The following is a 22,902-nucleotide window of genomic DNA, read 5'->3' on the forward strand; positions in this document are numbered from 1 at the left end:
TCAAGAGCATATAATTTTTGAACTACTATTTTTGTATTGTTAAATATACATCAAGTATTTATAAATTAATTTTTATGTGAAATATTGCAGATTTTCTTTTAAAGATAAGTGTCAAATGACAGTCTGATTAAATGCGATAAAAATAGAAAAATGGACTCTAAGTATATAATAAAATCTGTAAAATGAGCAATTTATTTAACTTGTATATTCTACTACAAAAAATGGCTGCCCTTATATCATCTTTAGCATTACCGTTTATAATGATCTGCTTGATATATAAAAATATATAAAAATCTGTATGTGTATGAACAGATCGCCAGTTAATTATATAAAATCCACATACACACACATATACACATGTCCCAAAAACTTCAAATGATTATTCTGTGTTACATATAAAAATAATAAAATATAACTTATCTTTGAAAATCGACAAAATGCGTAAAAGCAGAACACAAGAATGCTGTAATAATTTCTTTATTTATTTTTTATTTTGGTTTATCTCGTATACATAGATGATTACAAATGCATACATGTAATAATAATAATATATATAAATACATATTAAAAAGCCTTAAATATTATATATTTAATATACATATATATATTTAACTGCAGCATAAATACACAATTGAATTTTGTTGCTCTTCCTTGCATTTCAAAAACTTTTTGAAAAATTTTATCTATTTTTAATACTTTGAGATTTGATTTTATAAATGTGTATTAAATTTACATATATTAATATGCAGATAAAAATATATATTAAATAATATTATATAATATTCTTTCTATAATATTAAATAATTATTCATGATAATTGTAAAAGTATTCTATGAAACGTACAGAAATAAAAAGATTTACGTTTTATATTTTCGTAATATGATGCATAAAATATCATTTTGAAAAACTTTATGTACAATTTTATATAGATAAATCTATGTCTTTATTTATTTTTATAAAGACATAGATTACATATAAAATTTTTTATTTAAATGTGCTTGACAAAATTTAATGCAAGGATATCCAAGAGATATGTTGTAATAATATCAAAAATCTATAATAAGAGAAGATATCTTATTTAATATATAGATTAATAATTATATCGCACATTTAATAATAAATATTATTACAACAAAGAAACTATAGAAATTACCCAGCAAACACAGAATATTACGGCAACATTGCGGCAATATTACAACATTGCAGCAATGTTGCTACAATATTCTGTGTTTGCTGGGTATTTTATTTAGCTATATAAATATATATGTTTATTATACACTTATTATATATATTTGATATTTTTGAATCAAATTAATAACATTAAACATACAATAAAAATATAGATCAAATATTAATACAGAATAAGTATTAAAAAATGGATATATATATAAAAGATACACATGAGTTATTTAAAATTGAAACTAAAATTAATAAAATTGTCATTCATAGTATTTTTATCAAAATAATATTATCAATAATAAACAATAACATATTTGTATGGATATAAAAGGCAAAATTTATATAAATCTATGACATATGGCAGTCGATATATATAATACATCACAATACATAATAATAACATATTTTTATTATTTTATTACCCATACAGCACAGAACATTGCAGTAATATTGCGGCAATATTGCAATGTTGCTGCAATGTTACAACAATATTAATAATATTGCTACAATATTCTGTGCTGTATGGGTAAAAACAATAATAAGAATAATTTTACATTCTATTATGTACTAAGTATTAAGCACTAGTATATTCTTACTTTTGTACTAAGTTGACAGTTTTATATTTTTGAGAAAAATTTATGTATTCAATGTTATAAATACTTTTAATACATATTATAAATTGCATTAATTTTTATATATTCAAGGCATATGTATAATGTTCAGATATTTGTGCATCATGATCTTTGGTTAAGAAATTACAACTACATATAGTAAATATACATACACGCTACATATTTAAGAAAAAATAAAAAATCGAACTTAATATAATCTAGAAAGAATTCTCTCGTATAATATTCATATAAAGAAAATGATTCGAGAGAAAATCTCAGAAGACATCTTTGTCCTTTAAGCGCATTAAAAACTTAGCACAAGTTCCATTAAATGTTTTATTAAAGTTTATTATAATTAAACAAAGGAGAGAGAGAAAAGAGAGAAAGAGAGCGAGAGAGAGAGAGATCAAGCATATATATGTGTCTCTACAGAACATAAATTAAACTTTCTTATACTAGAGAAAGACATAAATCACTTTCGGATCAGTTTTAGTACAATATATTATATACTTTTGGTATATATACTGTGCTTATATGCTTTACTATTAGACGCAATTCATGATGAATATTTATGCTATGTGAGTTCTCTCGATTGTGTAATCTTTATACGTATTAAGATATTTCTGTCAAGTATACAAAATATTGAAATGCATAAAGATAGCATTGAACAAAACCAATGTTATCAAACAATAAGATAATACATTCATCAGATAAGATCATTTTAAATAGTATTTAGATATGTCGGAAAAATCGATCATATATTCAAGTAATTTAAAAAGATATGTGCAATTCTTTCTTCATTTGCCGCGTTTCTATTCGTTGAAATATGAATAAAAAAGTATACTTTTTTTCCAATGGTAATATTTTTTACATATGCATTTGGATATTTTAAACAATTCTTCAAAATTTTATTTTAATTATTGATTTAACACAGATGCAATAATAAATCATTCAGAAATTTATCGTAAGCATGAAACTAAAAGTTAAAAATAAAATTGAGTAATTTCACAATAATGTAGATAGTCACGTTAATATTACAAGAAGTGCGTAGTGACTTATGTGTGTGTGATGTGTGTGTGTGTGTGTGTTATGTGTGCACGCGAACTTCCTATTACAATATCTAATACAATAATGATAGTTGAATGAATTTAGTTAGTTTTTATCTAATGTAATAATAATTTATGATAATTTTACGTAAATTTTTTGAATTTTACAAAATATTATAAATGATAAAAATTGATTATGTCATTAGAAGTGCTTTTCAACTCTAAAAAAGGATGAAAGAAAGACTTAAGTGTATTTTTAAATAAAAAGAAACTAGCAAACCAAGAGAGAGAGCGAGAGAAAAATGAAAAGAGAAAGACGAAAATTGTTTTATGTGAAAATTTGAGGTAATGCCATTTCTGCCTTCTAAGAGATCAATGTATAATAATGTGAAATTAATCTTCGGCTGAAGGATTAAATATAATTAATTGATAGTTTAACCATTGATCCCTGCTCTGCGCGATAAAATCTTTTTTGGCGTATTGTAGCATTAAGGATCAGCTTCATCAGATGAATTCTTCCCACGACAATTCGTTTGCACGTAAGGATTGACCTTTTCCTGCAGAGGTATCACTCCTGACGCAATTGATGTCGTGCAAGTGCGTGAAGCTGAACTGTGATAAGCGACACTGCGTGTCGAATTTCTAGAAAATATATCGCGATCCTGGCAACCGAATCGCTTCAACAGCAGTCGTTTGACCTTCGTCTTGCACACGAAAATAATGAAAATAATGAGCCCTTGCAGGGTATTTGTCAAGTCAGTGAGAAACCAGATATAGCTCAGCTCATTCTTGAACAGCCAGGACACTATTTCCATAGACCAATTTATGCCCATCACGATAAATAGCTTCAAATACAGATTGAACCTGTGAGTGAATGTATTTGTTTCTGTATTTTTTGTGCTTATGATAATTTATTATTATGCGAATAGAATATATAGAATATACATCTAAAAAACACACATTTCTAAAAACCGGATCAAATTGGAAGATTATACCATAACTAAAAACATTCAAAACAATCGATTTTTACATTTTTTTACATTTTTACATTAATAAAAATTACATTAATAAAAATTTCAAAAAATTGTAATTATTTTATTTTTAGATATTCTTAAATAACAGTAATAAATTAATCAAGTTTTAATCCCAAAAAATAATAGATCAAAGAAAGCGACTAACGTGTTTTCCATTCCTTTAGCAATTGAATTAGCAATTAATTTTGTGGAATGAAAGCTTATTACGATTAAATTACAAATGTAAGTTTGATAATGCAACTTATTATTGATCTTAAAAAACTAAATCCAAAAGACGTCACTAAAAAGACAAAATTAATTAAAAAATAAATATATACAAAATAAATCATTTTTATTTTTAATTATTATTAATTTTAAGAATTATATCAGACAAATTCTCATTTGAAATCACAAAATCATGACAATGGCCATCCAGGTATCAAATCAATTCGATTACTGGAGGAACATTATCTATATAACGTATATAGCAACTTGGTTGCATTCTTTCAGATTTAAAAAAGGATAAAAAAAGAGATAGAGAATATAAATTAGGAAATTAATAATGCACTATGAAAACACAAATTTGAATTTTCGCAAGCTATACGGTTTTCTTAAATTTTTAAGATTCCTAGTCCCTTATTGATCATACTGAATTTTGACATTAAACGAGACATTATACATTTTTTTCTTGTGAAATATATCAAAACAAATAAGTTCTTTGAATGCGATCACTCGTATAGATTAGTAAAATACGTCGAAAATTGTTTAATTTTCGTCAAATATTGTTTAATTTTTATGTTTTTAAACAATTTTTATCTTTATAAAAAACATTCAATTTACCAGCCATTTTCTTAATAACTCGGTCCATTTGGAAACATATTCGTAATCTACGCATCATAAATTATTTATTTTAAACCAAAGACAAAGTCCAATCTCGATAAATAGGAAATTCTAAGTAACAGTTGTCTGTACTCTTTCAACTATCGATAAAATCTGCTTATCATAAATATATTTTATATTAATATAAGCAAATATAAGACACTTTTACACTGTTTCATTCTATATTTTCCATCACTTAATCACACAATGAAAATTTCCGTGAAAGTCTTCGCGATTACAATACTTACGATATTACTTTTACAAACAATTCCCGATCTTTTTCATTATCGGAAAGGGTAATTATTTACTTTAGGGGAGCAACCTTTGATGACCTTGACCTTGATATATGTTATAGTGGCCACCCTTCTGAGTAACCTTCAGAAGGTTTTAGCCGTCGCTCGTTGTTTATTAAAAAGTTATTAACAAAAGAATTTCACAACTTTAATGCTTTTTATCTCCGAAAATATTGATTTGAGGAAAAAAGTTTTAAGCAAAAAATAAAGCCGCTGAAAAACTCTACAAAAAAAGTTATATGCATTTTTTTCATAAACCTACTATTTTAGCTGTTATATGAAAAAATAATAATTTTAAATACATTTAATACAATTTAAATTTATATAGAATTTAATACAATTAAGAAATATCACAAATGTATGTGTACACACACACACACGCGCGCGCGGGGGGGTGCAAGGGGGGCCTTCGGCCCCCCCTCCCGCAACCACCCCGCCGGTAGGGGACGCATTGCGAAGAGTTGAATCACAATGGAGATATGCTGTAAGTTGTAAAGCGAGGTCCACCTTGCCTACCGGCGGAGTGGTTGCGAGAGGGGGGGTCGAAGGCCCCCCTTGCACCCCCCCCGCGCGCGCGTGTGTGTGTGTGTACACATACATTTGTGATATTTTTTAATTGTATTAAATTCTATATAAATTTAAATTTTATTAAATGTATTTAAAATTATTATTTTTTCATACAACAGCTAAAATAGTAGGTTTATGAAAAAAATGCATATAACCTTTTTTGTAGACTTTTTCAGCGGCTTTATTTTTGCTTAAAACTTTTTTTCTCAAATCAATATTTTCGGAGATAAAAAGCATTAAAGTTGTGAAATTATTTTGTTAATAACTTTTTAATAAACAACGAGCGACGGCTAAAACCTTCTGAAGATTACTCAGAAGGGTAGCCACTATAACATATGTCAAGGTCAAGGTCATCAGAAGTTGCTTCCCTAAAGTAAATAATTACCTCAGAAAGATATTATATAAGATTATTATATAACACGTTTAATTAGATAATTAAGTTTAATTAGGAAGAAAAAAGCATGATAATTCTGACTGAATCATATTGTGCTCCCCTTCTCATTTCTTACTACATTGCTGTTTTATTTTACATCTTTCTCTTCTGTTGCTTACTCAATTTCTGAGAATTTGTCCGTGATTTATTTCTCATTACATCTCGTTTAATATTTTATAATATTTTTTTTACTTTTATTCTTTTAATAAAATCCTTGATATTATTTCATAACTAAATGTTTCTCAATCTATTCAACTTTTACTGTTCACTCTTTTTAATATCTCCTCTTTTAGTGCTCTTTAATGTTTAATATGACGGATACAACAAATGCATGATAACAAAAAAAAAAACAATTTTTGACGTATTTTACTGATTCAAATTTCTCAAGAAAAAATTTCATGATTTCTCGCTTCTGACGACATAATTCAATATGGTTGCAGTGAGAATACAAGAACCTTAAGAAATATGATTTCCGTTTTTACTAAATAAGAGCACCCATTTTTTAGTCTTATTCGTTTTGATATTATAGTTTGTCATCTTTTCGAGAATCGCAGATGCTCTCAAGAAATTCTGCTCATGCGGGATCCGAACGGCAGTGATATGTTTGTTTTTACAAAAGATTTCGCAATTATGAAAGCAAACCTCCGCATGGGAAAATTACCATCTAAAAATAATCATCTTGGGAAACGATTGACATTATACAAAATCATTTGCAAACAGATATATCGAAATACATATATCCCGTTATCCAGACAAATTGTCAGCTATAGCAAATGCAAAAAGATTTTAGTACGAACCATTGTTTATTGTCATCATGACGCCGGCTCTCTGAACCTTTCAGATGATGGTCTGTATCCTTTTTATGGCGCAAGATTTTCAATGCTGTAGAAATAAATAAGTAAATATTGCAAACAACAGTGATACCCATGGGCCCATAAAAGTACAACGCCATCGCTGCATTCGCTAAAACAGAAAATAAATTTGTAATATTCTAATATTACAAACATGTAAAGATATAAATAGAAAATTAAATATTTTCTCATAAAATATGGTTTTTTATGAGAAAAACAATAAGCCTTGTATTTAAAAAAAATTTTTTTTCATATATGTATCTGACATTTTAAATTTTGATTATACTAATTTTTCATCATTTTTCTATTTTTTAGATGATAAATTTAAACTACCTCCATTTTAAGTGTAAATTGCATTCAAATTGATAAATAATTACTATTTTTAATAAATGGTTATATAATTATTATTTTTATTACTTAGTTAAATTCTTCAAGAAAAATCAAAATTGAACGAATGAATGAATTGTATTTTTATTCTAGATACAAAAATATAATTTATAATTTTTCTAAATATACTTTAATATATTTACTTAAAAATATACTTTAAATTACTTAAAAATATATTTTTAATTACTATTTTAATATAATAAAGCAATTAATATAATAAAATGATTAAAATAATATCAAATGATCATATGATTCATGATGATGATGAATAAAAATTTTTATTATATATCTAACTAAAAATTATTTGAATTATATCAAAAATTCGTTAAAATTATTTTTAAAGAAAGATAAAAATATAAATTAAAAATATAAGAACTTTAATTTTTTTTTATCTTATTAAAAAATGATATATTTAAAAAAATAATGAAAAAATCCAAATTTATTTTTTAAATTAAAAAATGGTTTTTTATATCTTTAATTACATCACATTTTATAAATGTGATGTAATTAAATGAATAACATTTTTCATTTTTACAAGAATTTTTATTATATGTATGATTATATAACATTTTTTATTTAAACAAAGATTTAATTATATGATTTTAATGAAATGTGCCAATATTAATAGAATTATCTATCAGTGATATCCACTTACTATTAAACCAACATCTTATGACACCGAATTCTGGTCGAATAAAATCCTTTGGTACACTAGGAACGAAATCCATGATAACACAGACAATAGTCAAGATGGAGGCGCTTCCCCACGCGTAGATCGAATATATTATAAACTTTTTTTTCTCTCGTTGTTTCATGCTTCCTTGTAATGACCGGAATCCTCTATGAAAATACGATTTACGTATTATTTTTAATCAGTAATAAGTAGAATATACACAGAGTTCACAATGTAAATGTAGGAGAAATATAGATTCTTTTACAATGTTTTTATTCGAAAATTATCCTATAAATTTAATAAATGCTGCAAAAACATCTTTCGATAACTTTATATTTTTATTGATAATTTTTTTGAAAAATTATAATTATTTTTTCACATTAATAAAGTATCAAAAACGATACTTGTAACAATCAATGTACCTCAACACGACACTAATTCTTATGATATCTAGGATATAATATATATCTAGGATATCTATGATATATAAATTATAATAGATATAAATTCTTTGAATAATATAGTTAGATAAAGAAAACATATATTTATATATTATATATATATATATATACATATTAGGTGTATAACTAAGTTCCCGCCGCTCATAATTAAATGGCTCCAGCTGCAAATGTAGTGAAGTTAGGCATTTATCAATAAAATTGAGTGCGCAAAGATTCATTTTTTGTGAGAGATATTTTTTTAATCGATTTAAAATAAAACGTGATAAGTTGTTTTTTCGACATATACTTCTTCACTGCTTTGATTTAAATAAAACTGCAGCTGAAGCTCATCGATTGATTTCTGAAACAGTCACGGCTGACCGCTACCAACAACAATTATACTGATTGAATGATGAATTGATGCGAAAAAGGTCAGTATCGACGTAAAGTGATTCTTTTGCATGACAACGCGCGACCTCATGTTGCAAGAATCGTAAAAGAAACACTATTGGAGCTCTAATGCGAAGTTCTCCCGCACCCGCCTATTCTCCAGACTTGGCCCCATCGAATTATCACCTTTTCCTATCAATGCAACACGTGCTCGCCGATACACATTTCTCCAATTACAAAGAAGTCCAAAAATGCATCGATCAATGGATTGCTTAAAAAAACAAGTCGTTCTATCGTCGCGGAATCCAACTTTTGCAAAAAAGATGGGAAAAAGTCATAGAAAACAAAGAATTATATTTTGATTAATATATTAATTCATTTTCTTATTGAAATAAATGCATTTTTCAAGTAAAAAAACGGCGGGAACTTAGTTATACACCTAATATATATTTATATATTTATACATATATTACAAAAACTTTTTTAAGATAATAATTTTCTAATCGTAAATTATATATATTTTATATAATTTTATGATATATATTTTGTATATTAAATGACATATTTTTTTTATTAATTTTTTAGTAAATTTTTCATGACAATTATAAATATTTATCTTTTGTATCCTGTATATCCTCCATAAAAATAGACATGCGTATTTATACGTGTGTAAGAACAATATATGACATCGTAACATAATGTGTGCATGCAATAAAGAAAGAAATTAATTCAATTCTGAGTACAATCGTGCGCGTGACGCTTTTTTTCTGTAATTGATTACAAGAGAACGCACAGCATATACACACAGATAGTCGTCACACCCTCGTAACAACATGACGATTGTAGGCTTGGCGACAGATCACTCGCACAATACGGAAACGGTAAATAGTGACACGACATTGCCACGTCATGGAATATCATTGACACGCGAAAGATAAAAAATTACTTCATGGTACCACCCTTAATAATGAATAAGGAAAGAAAAATAAGAGCGAAAAATAAATAAAAATTTCGCTTGTTATAGGTTGGAGGCACAATCAAGAATGAATTATATTATGTATATGTGCGTAATGTGTATGATAACACTTTGTTAAATTGATCATCAATATAAACGACAATTAATTATATGTATATTATAATTTTTTTCTAATTTTATTTAGAGGATACATTATTTAGATAAATTTTGAGTCACGTTAGAATGTATAAGATTAATAATTATTCGACTATATAGTGCCATAAATTTACGCTTGTGCGTATTATCGATGTTTGGGGATACTTTACTGATATTTTCCGAGCACCGAATATTGCCTGATCGGAATGGCTTCTTGGACCGACGTCCGACCGCGAACGAGATCAAAATTAACTCGACTGTGTTTGCGCCATATACGCACGTCAGTCACGTACCGGATATTAATTCGCGTCCTGTCGTTATCAATTTCCTCCCGGTGTTTATCAATTATCAAATTTCTTTGTTATAAGAGCGATCAAGTGGCGCTTGTGAAAATATTTGATGAATCAATTAACCCACATTTTGACCTAGAACTCGATCTATGTATATAGAAACGCTCTACTCATGATAAACCACAATTAATGTCGATTATAATTGTGTAAACATATATCGCATATAAATAATTAATTATAATGTAATGATGATTCAAAAAATTATTCTCGATATATTTTAATTTGCGATTCAACTATAGCATATTTTAAAAATAAGACATGTTCTTTTCGTATTCAACAACTTACCCAAATGTCCACCAAATGTCGAAGCACATCACATTTAGCCAGAAGAAACTCGCCAAAAATGAAAAGTGGACGACGAAGGCTGAAATAAACAAATAAACAATGTTTCAACTGTAAAATATTATTGTATCTAGTATAAAAAAATTATTGAGTATTCAATGTGAAAAACTATGAGAAATAACTTTCTTGCATGTATTTAAAAAAAGTTTTTGTTATTTTTTGTTAAATTATTGTTTATTTTATATTATTCATTATTATATAAAAATTATATATTAGAAGAGTTTCAAAGTTTTCTATTAATATCAATAAATTTCTTCAATAAGTTTTAATTATCCGTTTTTTATAAATAATTAATTTTATCATTTAAAATGTCAAAGTTTTCCAATTATTTATAATTATCATATAAAAAACTTTCTTTACATTTAAATATTTCTTAAATAATACAAAATTATTTTAATTTTGTAATTTTTTATATTTTTATATTATATAATAGACGACTGTAATAATTGTCTTACCAATTTATATTATATTAAAGCATAATATTCGGAAAGTTTGAAGACTAAAAAGAAAGATATTCATATAAATAAATCCAAGTTAATTATATATGTTATGATGCTTTAAAAATTTAAATTTTATCCATTATTAATCTCGTCCGTTAATTTTTAAGATTTTAATAATTTCTGCAATTATTATATCACAAAGAAAAAGAGAGAGAGAATAATTAACAAAAGAATGTATATAAATCTTTACAAATGTATTATGCTATTATAATTATTTGGGTATGCTGTACCCAGTGTAATGCAGACGGAATTCTCTATAGCATTTGGATGGATTAACTTGAGCACGACGAGAACCGTATACGCTACGAACAACGATCCAATATATCCGCGTAGCGTGTAGCCGTGCATGTTTCCAAGCTCTGGCAGTATAGAATACACCACAAATGTCGCCAGTAAAAACGGCAGGGATATTATAAGACACACGGGTTTAATAGTTAGCTGATTTGATTCAATTATCTCATCACTTATAGATTCGAAGCAAACGGTCACTTCGAATTTGTCGTGCACGACGGCGAGACAATAGGATGTCGGTTCAAGAAAATCCTTGTGACGTGGTTGATACAGAGAGCCATTGGTGAGAAACATGTATTCATCGTCCGGATATTCGTCGGGATCAAGCAAAAAGCGCTCAATCTCCCGACATGGATCGTGAACAACCAGTTGAAATAGTTCGTCCACTTTTTTATTTTCGTTCTGCAAATCGCTCGTTGTGTAACTATATACATCTGGAAAGGAATAATTACCCTCTCCAGGTACGCAATTTTCTTTAACCAAACGATTGCCAAGAGGGCAACAGAGTTGAATACAGATATTATTATTGCACATTTCATGCGGCAAAATATTGTTTTTGGTATCATTTCTACTGGACTTTTCATGGAATTCATATGATGTCGAATCACTTTTATTTTCGGTTTGTGTCGAGTTTCCAGGAAGTTCATACGATGTTAGATTCTTGTCTTCGGTTCTCGTAAAGTTTCCATGAATTGGCACGGAATTGTTCTTGACGTCGTCCTTGGTAGAGTTCATGCGAAGTTCCATCAACATTTGATTGGTTTCCTCGTGATCCGTGGAATGCATGCGAAATTCATACGTCGAATTATCATCTTCACGGTTGTTAGTTGAGTTAGTATGGAGGTGATATTGCACATCGTTATTATCCTTGGTGGAATTTTCACGCAAATTATGTTGCAGCAATTCCACTTTATCTTCGTGATTCCTTGTAGAGTTTAAGTAAACTTCATATTGCACCGTCGAATTATCGGCATCGTTTGTAGAATTCTGTCGAAGTTCTAAAGATGAAGCGACGAGCAAAAGCGTGCAACACCACAACGCGGAACTTCGCTTATGCATCGTTAATCTGTTGATGCGTCGAATTCACTGATACGGTTTAGTTTTTCTTTGCAGTCTTGTTAGATATCCAGTAACCGCAACGATATCGCAAACTACGGAAACGAGAATACGCGTGATATAATCAGTTTGCAATGCTTTGACTGCAGGAATATTTTTATTTCCCAGCAAAGGATGAACCTGCTTTTGCGCGAATGCACGTTAAAAGGAGAGCCACGCCGATAAGAAGCCACTTCGATAAGATAGGTCCTCGATTGGCCGAGAACGGTGACAAGACAGGGAGAAGACGTAAATCCCTTTGAGTCTCATAGTTTGATTTGCGAGGGATATGATTTGGAGAATGGTACAATGCTTGTTTCGATTTTTTTCACAATTCGTTTTATATTAGCCGAGAGTCATTGGCTTGAATTTCGTGAAAATTTTTTTATATTCCATTTTTTATATTTTATTGTCAATATCTTTAAAAAAAATTTGAAAGAGAAGAATAATTTAAATATTAAAATATTAAATTTAAATATTAAATAATTTAAATAATTAGATATAAGTGAGCCAATCGAGTTTAGCAGCATATAATTTCACTCATAATCATATAGATTAAAAATTTTGTGTGAATTAGTTCATACTTATTTTCTATGTTAGTTGAATAAAAAAGCAAGCAGTTACATTAAATGCAAATGTACGAAGCAGAATAATGAAAAAAAGCGAGTTAGGAAGAGATATTTCAATGACGCATTCCTTAATTATGTGTAATTAATTACATAATCCAAGCATTTATTAGCCGAGAGTCATTGTTCAAATATCCTTATATCTTACTCTATCTCTATAACACGATAAATATTAGAAGAATCATGAGATTTACATCATAAACTATAAATAAATTACAAATAACGCTATAACTAACATATAACTTTTTTAAATGTCAACACTTTCAAAAAAAATAAAAGTGAGAACTTGTTTAGAAAGTTGTCTCTCGCGCGCTTATTAAATAATCCTTCCTTATAATTCGCAAGATTTCTAAAATCACATTTCATTCAGTAACACTATCTCTAGGATATGCTATGCATAATATAAAATAATTCAAGACAAGAAAAGCCGTCAAAATTCAAACAACGATGTTTAATGCAGTCGGAAATTTTCGTCGAGAGAAATAGTAATTTTATCTTAAAACAACATGATTTTTTCTGTTGCATTAACATAGCAAGTTAAGAGAAAAAAATCACATTATTTTGTAGATATACCGAATGCGATGCAGACGCTGGTTACGATTTGCTCCTGTGGTATCAACTGCAGCATTCCCACCATACTGTACGCTGCCGCCAGACAACCGACGTATCCGCGCAACGTTAGGCCATGCAAGTTTCTCAGGTCAGGCAATATCCAGTAGACGATGTACGTGACGGCTAGAAACGGCACCGACACAAGCATTCCAAAAGAGTACACGATCCCACCACCACCGTCATCCTCAAGTGGGTACGTCTCCTCGCAGAAAAACACCAAGTACTCCTGATACTCGTAGCTTCTCACCCGCGCTAAGCAGTATTGATGGTAGTCGAGGATACGCTCCTCCAGTTCCTCAGCCAGAGGTCGTAATATGGAGCCGTTCGATATGAGATACCATTCCTCGTCCTCGTAAATGTGCGGATTCAAAGGATACCGATTCTTGCCGGCGCATGGGTTCCATATTACAAAATTGAAGTACTCGTCGCTCGTAGTGATGTTTGCCAGTACAAGATCGGTCTCGTAAACCGCCGGCAGCTGGACCACTTCCGTTCCATTCGACGCGCCTCTCACACAGTCATCTCCGGTGAGGAAAGTATTAATGCGACAACATAACGATACACGAGGCTTTCCGGAGCCGTCATCGCCGACATCAGTCGTCGTCTAAGAAAAAGAGCCCGAGGGAGTGAAGACAAATAAACCAACTCATGAGATGTAGTTGCAGAGAATATTAAATTGTCAGCTTATAAAGTTCTGATGCAAAATATTGCTGGATATGTTTAATAATGCATTACGCGTAATAAAATCTACTACTAAAAATTCATTGTTATAGCTACGTCGTAAAACAATTTTATTTTTAGTTCAGCACTACTATGTGAAATGTTATGTTTAATATGCTTTCAAAATGGCTATCTATATCCAATACTATCCAATATTTTCCAATATTTTCTCTTCGCTGCATATTATACTTATACAATTAGGAATTAAGATAAAACTCGGAATGCTAGAATTGAAATGTTGATTATATATAATATCACTTTTTACATTACTTTTGTTTAATCTGAATATTATATCTACGTTAATACAAAATTACCTTTAAGATATTTTCAATCAAGTTTAAATTTAAAAAAATAAGACTTTTTGAAAATTTTGATTAATTATGACGTAAACAGTTAATAATCGTTTCTGATGTTATCATTATATTTACAAAGTTACTATTCCAAAATTAATTACACAATTCAACAAGAAAAAAATAACCATCTTTATAGTTTTTTAATTGAAAATATGAGTCTGCGATTTTTTCAAAATCCTCTAATATATTAATTATGAAAAATGCGAAATTAAGTTCTAAAAATGACTCTTTTAAAGTAACTTACATATAATGTAAAATGCGCTAGAAATGTTTCTGTTTTAAATTAATTATATTGTTAAAACTTTTATCTCAAAAAAGTGTTATAAAAATTAAAATTTATTAAAAATCCTTATGTGTATATAATCGATTAAAAAATATTCACATATACTTATATTATCTATCTAATCTTTAATAATTTAACTCATAATAATTTAATCTAACTTTTTAACAATATGATAAACTTTTTAACAATATGATAAATTCAATGTTTATACATATGTATATAAAAGAAAATATTATTAACTTCAATTTTCTCAATAAATTTTTTTTTAAAGTTTATAAATTGTAATAATATTTGTAGTAATATTTTTAGCACGGCACATATACGTTATTATAATTGTAACATAGTGAATTAATTGAATTAGTTTTTCTTATAAATTTAATTTAAGAAAAACTAATTCAATTAATTTACTATGTTAACTTTAGATTTCTCAAAATTGTGACATATAAAAGAGCATTTTGAAGATCGGATTTATGATTCAACGTTAAAAAATTATAAAAAGTAGTTATTTTTTCTTCTGTTTGTGAAAAAGTTATATTTTATTATATCACTCATTGCTGGCAAACTATAGGCATTGGCAAAATTATTATGATAGACACTTATGTGTTGGCAAAGCAACGCGAATCAGTCTCGCTGATAAATTCTAGATATCCAATATAAAAAATGTGAGCGGACTTGAAATTATCTCTACCTCCAAATAAACATGAGGAATGATAAAACTTTTCTCCAATGATCCCTCTGGCTCTTCTTCTGTCTGATTACTTTCGAGAGCGTCCGCGATCAAGATCACGAAACAAACAAGGAACAAGACTGTTTTCAGATGCCGTTCCATCTTGTACTAATTAATGAAACTGTTCTCAAATGGCAACTTGAAATAATATTATCGTCTCTCATAACGTTATCGCCGAATTGCGGAAGCTTACTCACGAAAGTGCCGCAAGAAATGGTGAAAGAGAAAAAGAGAGCAAGAAAATACGATGACTCTCCCGAGAATACGCGCACGCGCTGACTATGACCCATACAATATTAATAAAATGTTAATCTTATATTACTTATTGTTAGAGTAATTTTATTACGCTCCGCTATCATACCGTCCATAATTTGCTAAATTGAATCAAAATGATAAAAGTGATAAGAAAGCGTGCAAATTTAATTAATATATTTTTTAAAAGATAGCATGAATATACGGCATTTTTGGCCACAAAATAGTTATTTGAGAGATATGATATAAAGTTTCGAATTATAAAAATGTATAAAAAAATGTATAGTACATTGAATAACAAATAAGCGCATATGTAGATACAGTGCTAACTATTTTAAATATTATTCATATCAATTAAAAAAAATAATATTTATAAGAGATCTTGTGATTTAAAATGATATTTTTAAATAATCTTGTAATTTAAAAATGTTAATGCAAACTCTAAATGTAATCATATTTTCCATGAAATATTCATTACTTAATGTTAAATATATATGTAAATAGATAAAAATACTTGTAAAACGTATCTACATACAATATTTATATACTTACATACATATGTAATAATAAGGAAGTAATGTATAATATGTATGATTAAATTTGTATGACTAAATTTGTATGATTAAATACTTAATATATCGAAACTATGTACAATTAGACACTTCCTTCTTCCGGTCTTAATCGGAATTTTTGAATGAATTGATGAATAAGCAAGTTTATTTGTATATAAGAGAAGCATCGTTACCTGTTATATATTGTTGCAAAAAAATATTCTACTATATATATATGTATGTCATGGAGTCTAATTTCTAATTAACGACTCCAGTAACCTGATTATTTGTAAAAGGGGGCGTATTTAAACATCAAAATATAAGATAACAAGATTTATGTCAATATCAGCAAATTATTCACGCACGCGATATAATTATCGGACGAAATAAAACGCAAATAAAAATCAAATTACGTGCATATTACGCGGCTTTCTTTTTTTTTATTCCGATAAATCGTCGAAATACACAAAAACCATCGGATCAGAAATAACACCGTTATCACTAGCGATTAAAGTCGACTTTTAGCTATCACTGGACTTGATAATACTGACACTGTATTCGATTTCTCTTCCAGAACGGACAAGACAAGAGCGCGTGAGAAGCGCATATACTCGCGTGAGCAATGAAACGATACTGCTAAACGATGAGTTGTTCGCAGCATTGAAGAAGCGGTCTACCTGCTGCGAGAGGCGATATATACAGGGCGCTCCGAAAAGAACGTTTATTTTTCAATCAAATAGCTTCGCTAATTCAACAGTAATGTAAATTTTAAATATTTTTTTTAGAAAACCGAAGACTGAAGACAGTCTTACAAAACAGTTAGAGACGAACAACAAAAATTTTTCAGTTACACTAGATATATATATCTCGCAAAGATTTATCTCGAAAAGCAATAAATCGATAGTACGAATGTAAAAGAAGTTGTATATGTATATTCCCACAACAAATTTTATATATTATCTCTCTAGATTTTTTTTTTCAAAAGAGATACGCGTATATGATTCAAATTGTTGAGATTACATCGAATATATCATTCTAACGTTATTCGCGAATATTTTTATCCCACCCCGCAGATGGTAATAATTGCCGATGCAAAAGTAAGAACGAAATCTTTCTATAAAAACCGGTTTTGCACTCATCGTATGTACTTTACATACATGTAACAGGAGAGGGAGGAAATCATCAATATTTGTTGTTAGAAATTGAAAATAGCAATAGCTCAAGTAATCAATATACTTGAGGATTTATATGACCTTCCTGATTCAATCTTCGTAGATTTTCCTCGTGAAAGGATTTCCCCAATCATATTGTATTTCTCAAAATAGTATGAAACATGTATTGATTATAAGGATAAAATCGTGTTTGAAAGTGTAACATGTGGTTCTTATGTTATCGCAGATATCATGCGTTCAGAAAAACACATACATATATAGCTGATTTATACGACATACTTATTGGTATTCTACATTACTGACAATGAGTGGAATAGGTCATGATAGCACTAATATTACGTACTGTATGGATAAGTATACACGCATATGCATGTACATGTTACACATATATAAAAATAGCATTAATATATAATAATAATTTACACATTAATATATAATAATAATTTAATTCATAAAAAACTATTCTAAAAAGAGATAAAAAATTACAGTCTCTCTCTATAAAGAAACATAAAATATAATTGAAAGAATTAATACCGAATAAACAGTTCGGCTGAACAAAACATTTTTAAAGACGTTTTATCAAATATAAAATATTAATAATGGTTAAATATTTTACAGAATAATTTCTATTAAAAATTTTTTCAATATTTTAGCAGCTTTAAAAATGAGCTAGGTTAATTGTTCGTTAATTGCTGGTAATAATAAAGTATTATGTGCAAATGGTTAATATATAATTACTTGATAATAATTAATTGTTCATTAATTAATGTATAAGGTTCTATCCAGTATTGAAAATAAAGTAATAAGTAACGTTATTTGTTAATGCTGTTGCGTTATTTTTTTTATAATTAACTATAGTAATGGTATTACAAATTTTATCTGTAATGGAAAAAGTAATTACATAGATACATTTTTGCAGTAACGAGTAATGAATTCAACAATTATTGTTATCACTACTTTTCGAATTTACATGGTTTATTTTCTGTGTTTAAAGGGAAATATATAGAGAATATTTTAAATCTTTTAAAAGTTAAACAATATTAACAAAAAAATTTGGCGACTTTTATTTTAAATCAAGTTATGTAATTTTTATAAACTTTTATACGTTAAAACGAACATAATTCTTAAATTAGCATATCACATCACGGTTTCAAAATTGTATAGGGTTTATTTTTAATCATATTTATGAATCTATAAAGAAAACTAACAAACTAAGAGACCATGTTTTTTTATTTACAGAATTAAGAAATCTTAAAAAGAAGATTTTTTACATTTTTTCTCCGATATAATATGGGGTATTTTGATAACAATTTTGAATCCGTATATCAAAGATAAAAATCTTCATAAAATTATTATCAAAATACCCTATACTATATCTTTGCTTAAATATTATATTACAAATGTAACATATTTGTTACATTTTAATATAAAAATACTTGAAAATATAAATTTTATATGTTAAACTTTTGTACCTATATTTTTTAGCATTTAGAAACACGGAAATTATATTTTTTGTGACTCATTAGTTCTTTAATAACTCTTTAAAAAAATCGATAACAAATTACTTTCCAGAAAAAGGAATGCTAATAAGTTACTTTTATAAAGTAATTTATTAGCATTCTACTCTATTTATACATAAATTTATATATAAATTATTTTATATGTAATATTTTATATTTTATATTTATATTTTATACATAAATTTATTCGCATTTTTTGTGTAGATACTGTGATATTTTTTATATAAATAATATTCTCAAAATTATCATTATGTAAAAAAAATGAATAAGATGTAAAATGACAGAGAAATGTGAGTTTGATTTAAAAAGTTATGTGTATATTGATTCAGAATGAAACTTATTATTGCAAATGTATTTTTTATATATTACAAAATACAATCATTGATATTTTTTGCGCATATTCTAAAATAATAATATCGCAAAATAATTATTTATAAATGTTCTTTAAGTTGCATCGTCTCGATCTTCATATGTCAAGTTAGTATATAATGTATATAAAATATATATTATTAATCTTAATTCAGAACCAGAGCAGGTTGAAAAGCAGTAGAACTGTTAAAATATCTAAGAAGAATAAAAGAAAGCATGCTCAAAATTAGGATCAAGCGGATATCAAAGTATCGACCCAAATTGCAAAAGAGTTAGACCAGAGTTACAAGGTGGCTGCTTACCTGTAATGATGCATGACGCGGATTTAGGAACCATGTAAGTGTAGTTATCCAAGAGCAAGGAAACGTAGGCAGTAATTAAGCAGATGACGTAGCACATGAGCGTTTTGCCATAAAGGTTCTTCAACTCGGGGATAATCGCGTACACCAGAAAAGTAGCGGCGAGAAGTGGAATGGACACTGCGATGCCCACATGATGAACCGTCTCTATAATGTTGTCTCTATAATGTTTGTCGTCTTGCGTCAGGCAAATCAAAATAGCGATTCGATCGAAAGTCATCTGCCAATCGATGCAATAATCCCAGAACGGGTACATCTTCCCGCTTGCATCTATGAAGCTACCGTTCGCTTGAAGGATGAATTTATCTTCTTGAAACTCGTCTGAATTAAGAGCGTAAGTGCGGGCAGGACAAACAGAGCTCTCCACCAAAAGAAAGTAGTCTTTCAATTGGCCATGTTGGACCTCCTCGGCCATTTGTTCTTTTGATAGACGAAGATCCGGCGTCTTGTCCTTTACTTTAGCTGACATGGTGCCATTATAGATCATCTTCTGGCACACCGGTTGCTTCGTGAGGTCCTCGCGGAGGACCTCGTCGCTGCGACAGCACTTCCTGATACAATCGTGAAACTTGCAGACGCAACCATATGTGACATTGCCATCGGTCCAACGTAGGTGGTCCGGGATGTCGTCATGGAGATGACTGCTATTTTTTTCGGGTGTTCGTGACGTTGTCGAAAAGTTTCCATCGCTGTTTTCCACGTTGAGGACCACCCTAAGCCGCGGTGAACAACGCGGATCGTCCCTTAGCATTGGCAGCGATTTACCGTTAGCGATGTCATCGCTACCAGCCGTCAACAGACCGCACGCGGCGAGGAAAAGCGCCGAATTAAAGTTCGCGGAGCGGGCGCACATCACGACAAGGGCGCCGAAGATCGTAAACTATCAGCCGCGATCCATGCAGCGATTATTCGTGGCGGTTCGGATCCGTGCCCGGCGTCTCGACACCTCTGCGTCGGCGGATGCGCGTTGTAGCTCGGCGCCGCGACGCTTCGCTTCGCCCTCGCACGCCGACGAGATCTCGTTTGGGTCCAACGGATATTGGAGCTTACACTTTGTTACTTCTCGAATAACAATTTGTTCTTTAAAATCGATAACGAATTACTTACGGTAATGGCAACAAATTACTTTCACAGTGTAACTTTCTCAACGCTGGTATCACTCTATTTATATGTACGTGTTTTATATTGGCATTAAAAAGTTGAAATTGATATTAAAAAGTTATTTATTGACATTAATCACTTGGAACAATGTTCAAAAAATCAAAAATACCACGGCATTTTATCTCGACATTGATAAGCAGAGCATCTTGGACTTCGATTTCTGATTGATTTCTTCTGTTCTCGATAAATTAGCATACTTTATTTTGATTAATTAAGTGAAAGAGAAAAATAACAATGTAGGTAAATTGCTTGATAAAATGTTTGGTACAATTATTAGAAAAAAGTTTTAGGGTCTGTTGAAAATGTTTTAGATTTGATATATGAAGTTATACTTTCTCTCCTTCTTCAAATAGAATAAAATCACCAACTTAAATTTAATTCTAAAATTTTTTTCGAAATCCAAGATAGTTGAAAGTTTTGATTTGTTCCTTCCCGACAAAATCAGTTACGTCACATCCTCGTCGAATCCACGTATTTTACGTGGCTTACGTGGATGCAGATTTATCCACGAATTATCTACGTGGATACAACTTTCTTTTTTCATTATTACATCGAGGTACTTTATTCTCGAAATATCAATGTAGATTTCATGTGGATATTTCTATTGAAATTATGATTAATCATTCAACGATTCGGTATATTGTAATGTTAAAAGATATTTTATTAAAATTTTTCAATTGTAATTTTGTATCTGAAATATTTCAGAAATATACCTGCATCATGTTTTTTATAATTATATTATAATATTATAATATTTATATTTTATATAATATTGTATTTGCAATATTTCTGAAATCTTTCAGAAAGATAAAAAAGTTTGCTAAAAAAATGATTATATCTGTATGTTTCTAAATATGTAATAGTACATATGTATATAGAATATGCTTCCTCGCTTTGCCGCTATGCGGCGCTGCATCAAATTAGCTAACTCGTATTCAACTTTTCGTCATAAAGTGTATATAAAGAACTGATACTAACACGGTCCGAAGTTTATTTTTTCTTTTAAGGACCGTCTACGATGGAAGTAATATTGGTGGAGTGGACGGTGGAGTAAGGCGTAAGCGAATGGTTCTTTTCCATTTCGCATTACTCCTAGTCTTACGCCTTACTCCACCGTCCACTCCACCGATATTATTTTCATTGTAAACGGTCCTTTAGTCAGTTTAATTTAATAAACTGATTTAATTTAAAATTATTTGTTTAATAATCTGGATCGCTTGTTGGGATTCAGAATATGGAACAGATTATTTGAAATTAAACGGATAAATGGGAGATAGCCTATTTATTGCGTATATTAAAAATAAAATATAAATAAAAATAAAATTATTCTTATGGCCGAGTGTATGTATTTATATACTTTTATAAATGTCCAAGATATTCACTTATCAAAAATGAAGAAAATAATATGTCTCGAAAGTTCATGAAATTTTCACATAGATTCCACGTAGATTCTAGTACCGTTTTTGAGCGGATTATCCACTCGAATATCCACGTGGATTCAACGATATTAATCTACGTGGTAATAACGTGAATTTCACGTACTGTTTTTGTCGGGAATTATAGCTGTACTGGAACGGAATAAAATGAGATAGGTATATATTTAGTAATTAAAGAAAAAAAATGAATCATAATTTTTTTTTCCATGAAACATCTGTACATCTTTTTTTTAAAACGAAAGATGATTATTTTGTCTTGTATGGAAAAATAAAAAGTGTAAAAGAAGTTTAGTTACAAAGAAACAAATTT

At 29.0% G+C, this 22,902-nt stretch overlaps 1 protein-coding gene across 4 annotated transcripts; it reads right to left on the reverse strand.

Annotated features, from left to right (window-relative positions):
• Positions 1-70: 70 nt before the first annotated feature.
• Positions 71-21,123, reverse strand: LOC145967346 (putative G-protein coupled receptor Mth-like 3). Of its 4 annotated transcripts, none has more exons than XM_083092149.1 (7): positions 17,127-17,180; positions 16,770-16,854; positions 11,296-12,507; positions 10,509-10,587; positions 7,915-8,099; positions 6,819-6,984; positions 215-3,700 (listed from the first exon to the last, which is right to left on the reverse strand). In XM_083092149.1, exons 3-7 carry the CDS (start codon positions 12,413-12,415, stop codon positions 3,325-3,327), a joined length of 1,926 nt encoding a protein of 641 aa, XP_082948275.1. In that variant the 5' UTR covers positions 12,416-12,507; positions 16,770-16,854; positions 17,127-17,180; the 3' UTR covers positions 215-3,324. The 4 variants fall into 4 exon arrangements, with proteins under 4 accessions (XP_082948277.1, XP_082948275.1, XP_082948276.1 ...); XM_083092152.1 differs by lacking the exons at positions 11,296-12,507; positions 16,770-16,854 and adding exons at positions 13,651-14,293; positions 15,734-16,146 and having other exon boundaries at positions 217-3,700; positions 16,989-17,199; XM_083092150.1 differs by lacking the exons at positions 16,770-16,854; positions 17,127-17,180 and adding an exon at positions 13,651-13,782.
• Between the last annotated feature and the right edge of the window lie 1,779 nt (positions 21,124-22,902).

Source organism: Camponotus vicinus, unplaced genomic scaffold, assembly GCF_025532165.1.
Source record: "Camponotus vicinus isolate PSW18456_S1 unplaced genomic scaffold, iyCamVici1.0 SCAF_2, whole genome shotgun sequence".
In the NCBI taxonomy this organism is placed as follows: domain Eukaryota; kingdom Metazoa; phylum Arthropoda; class Insecta; order Hymenoptera; family Formicidae; genus Camponotus; species Camponotus vicinus.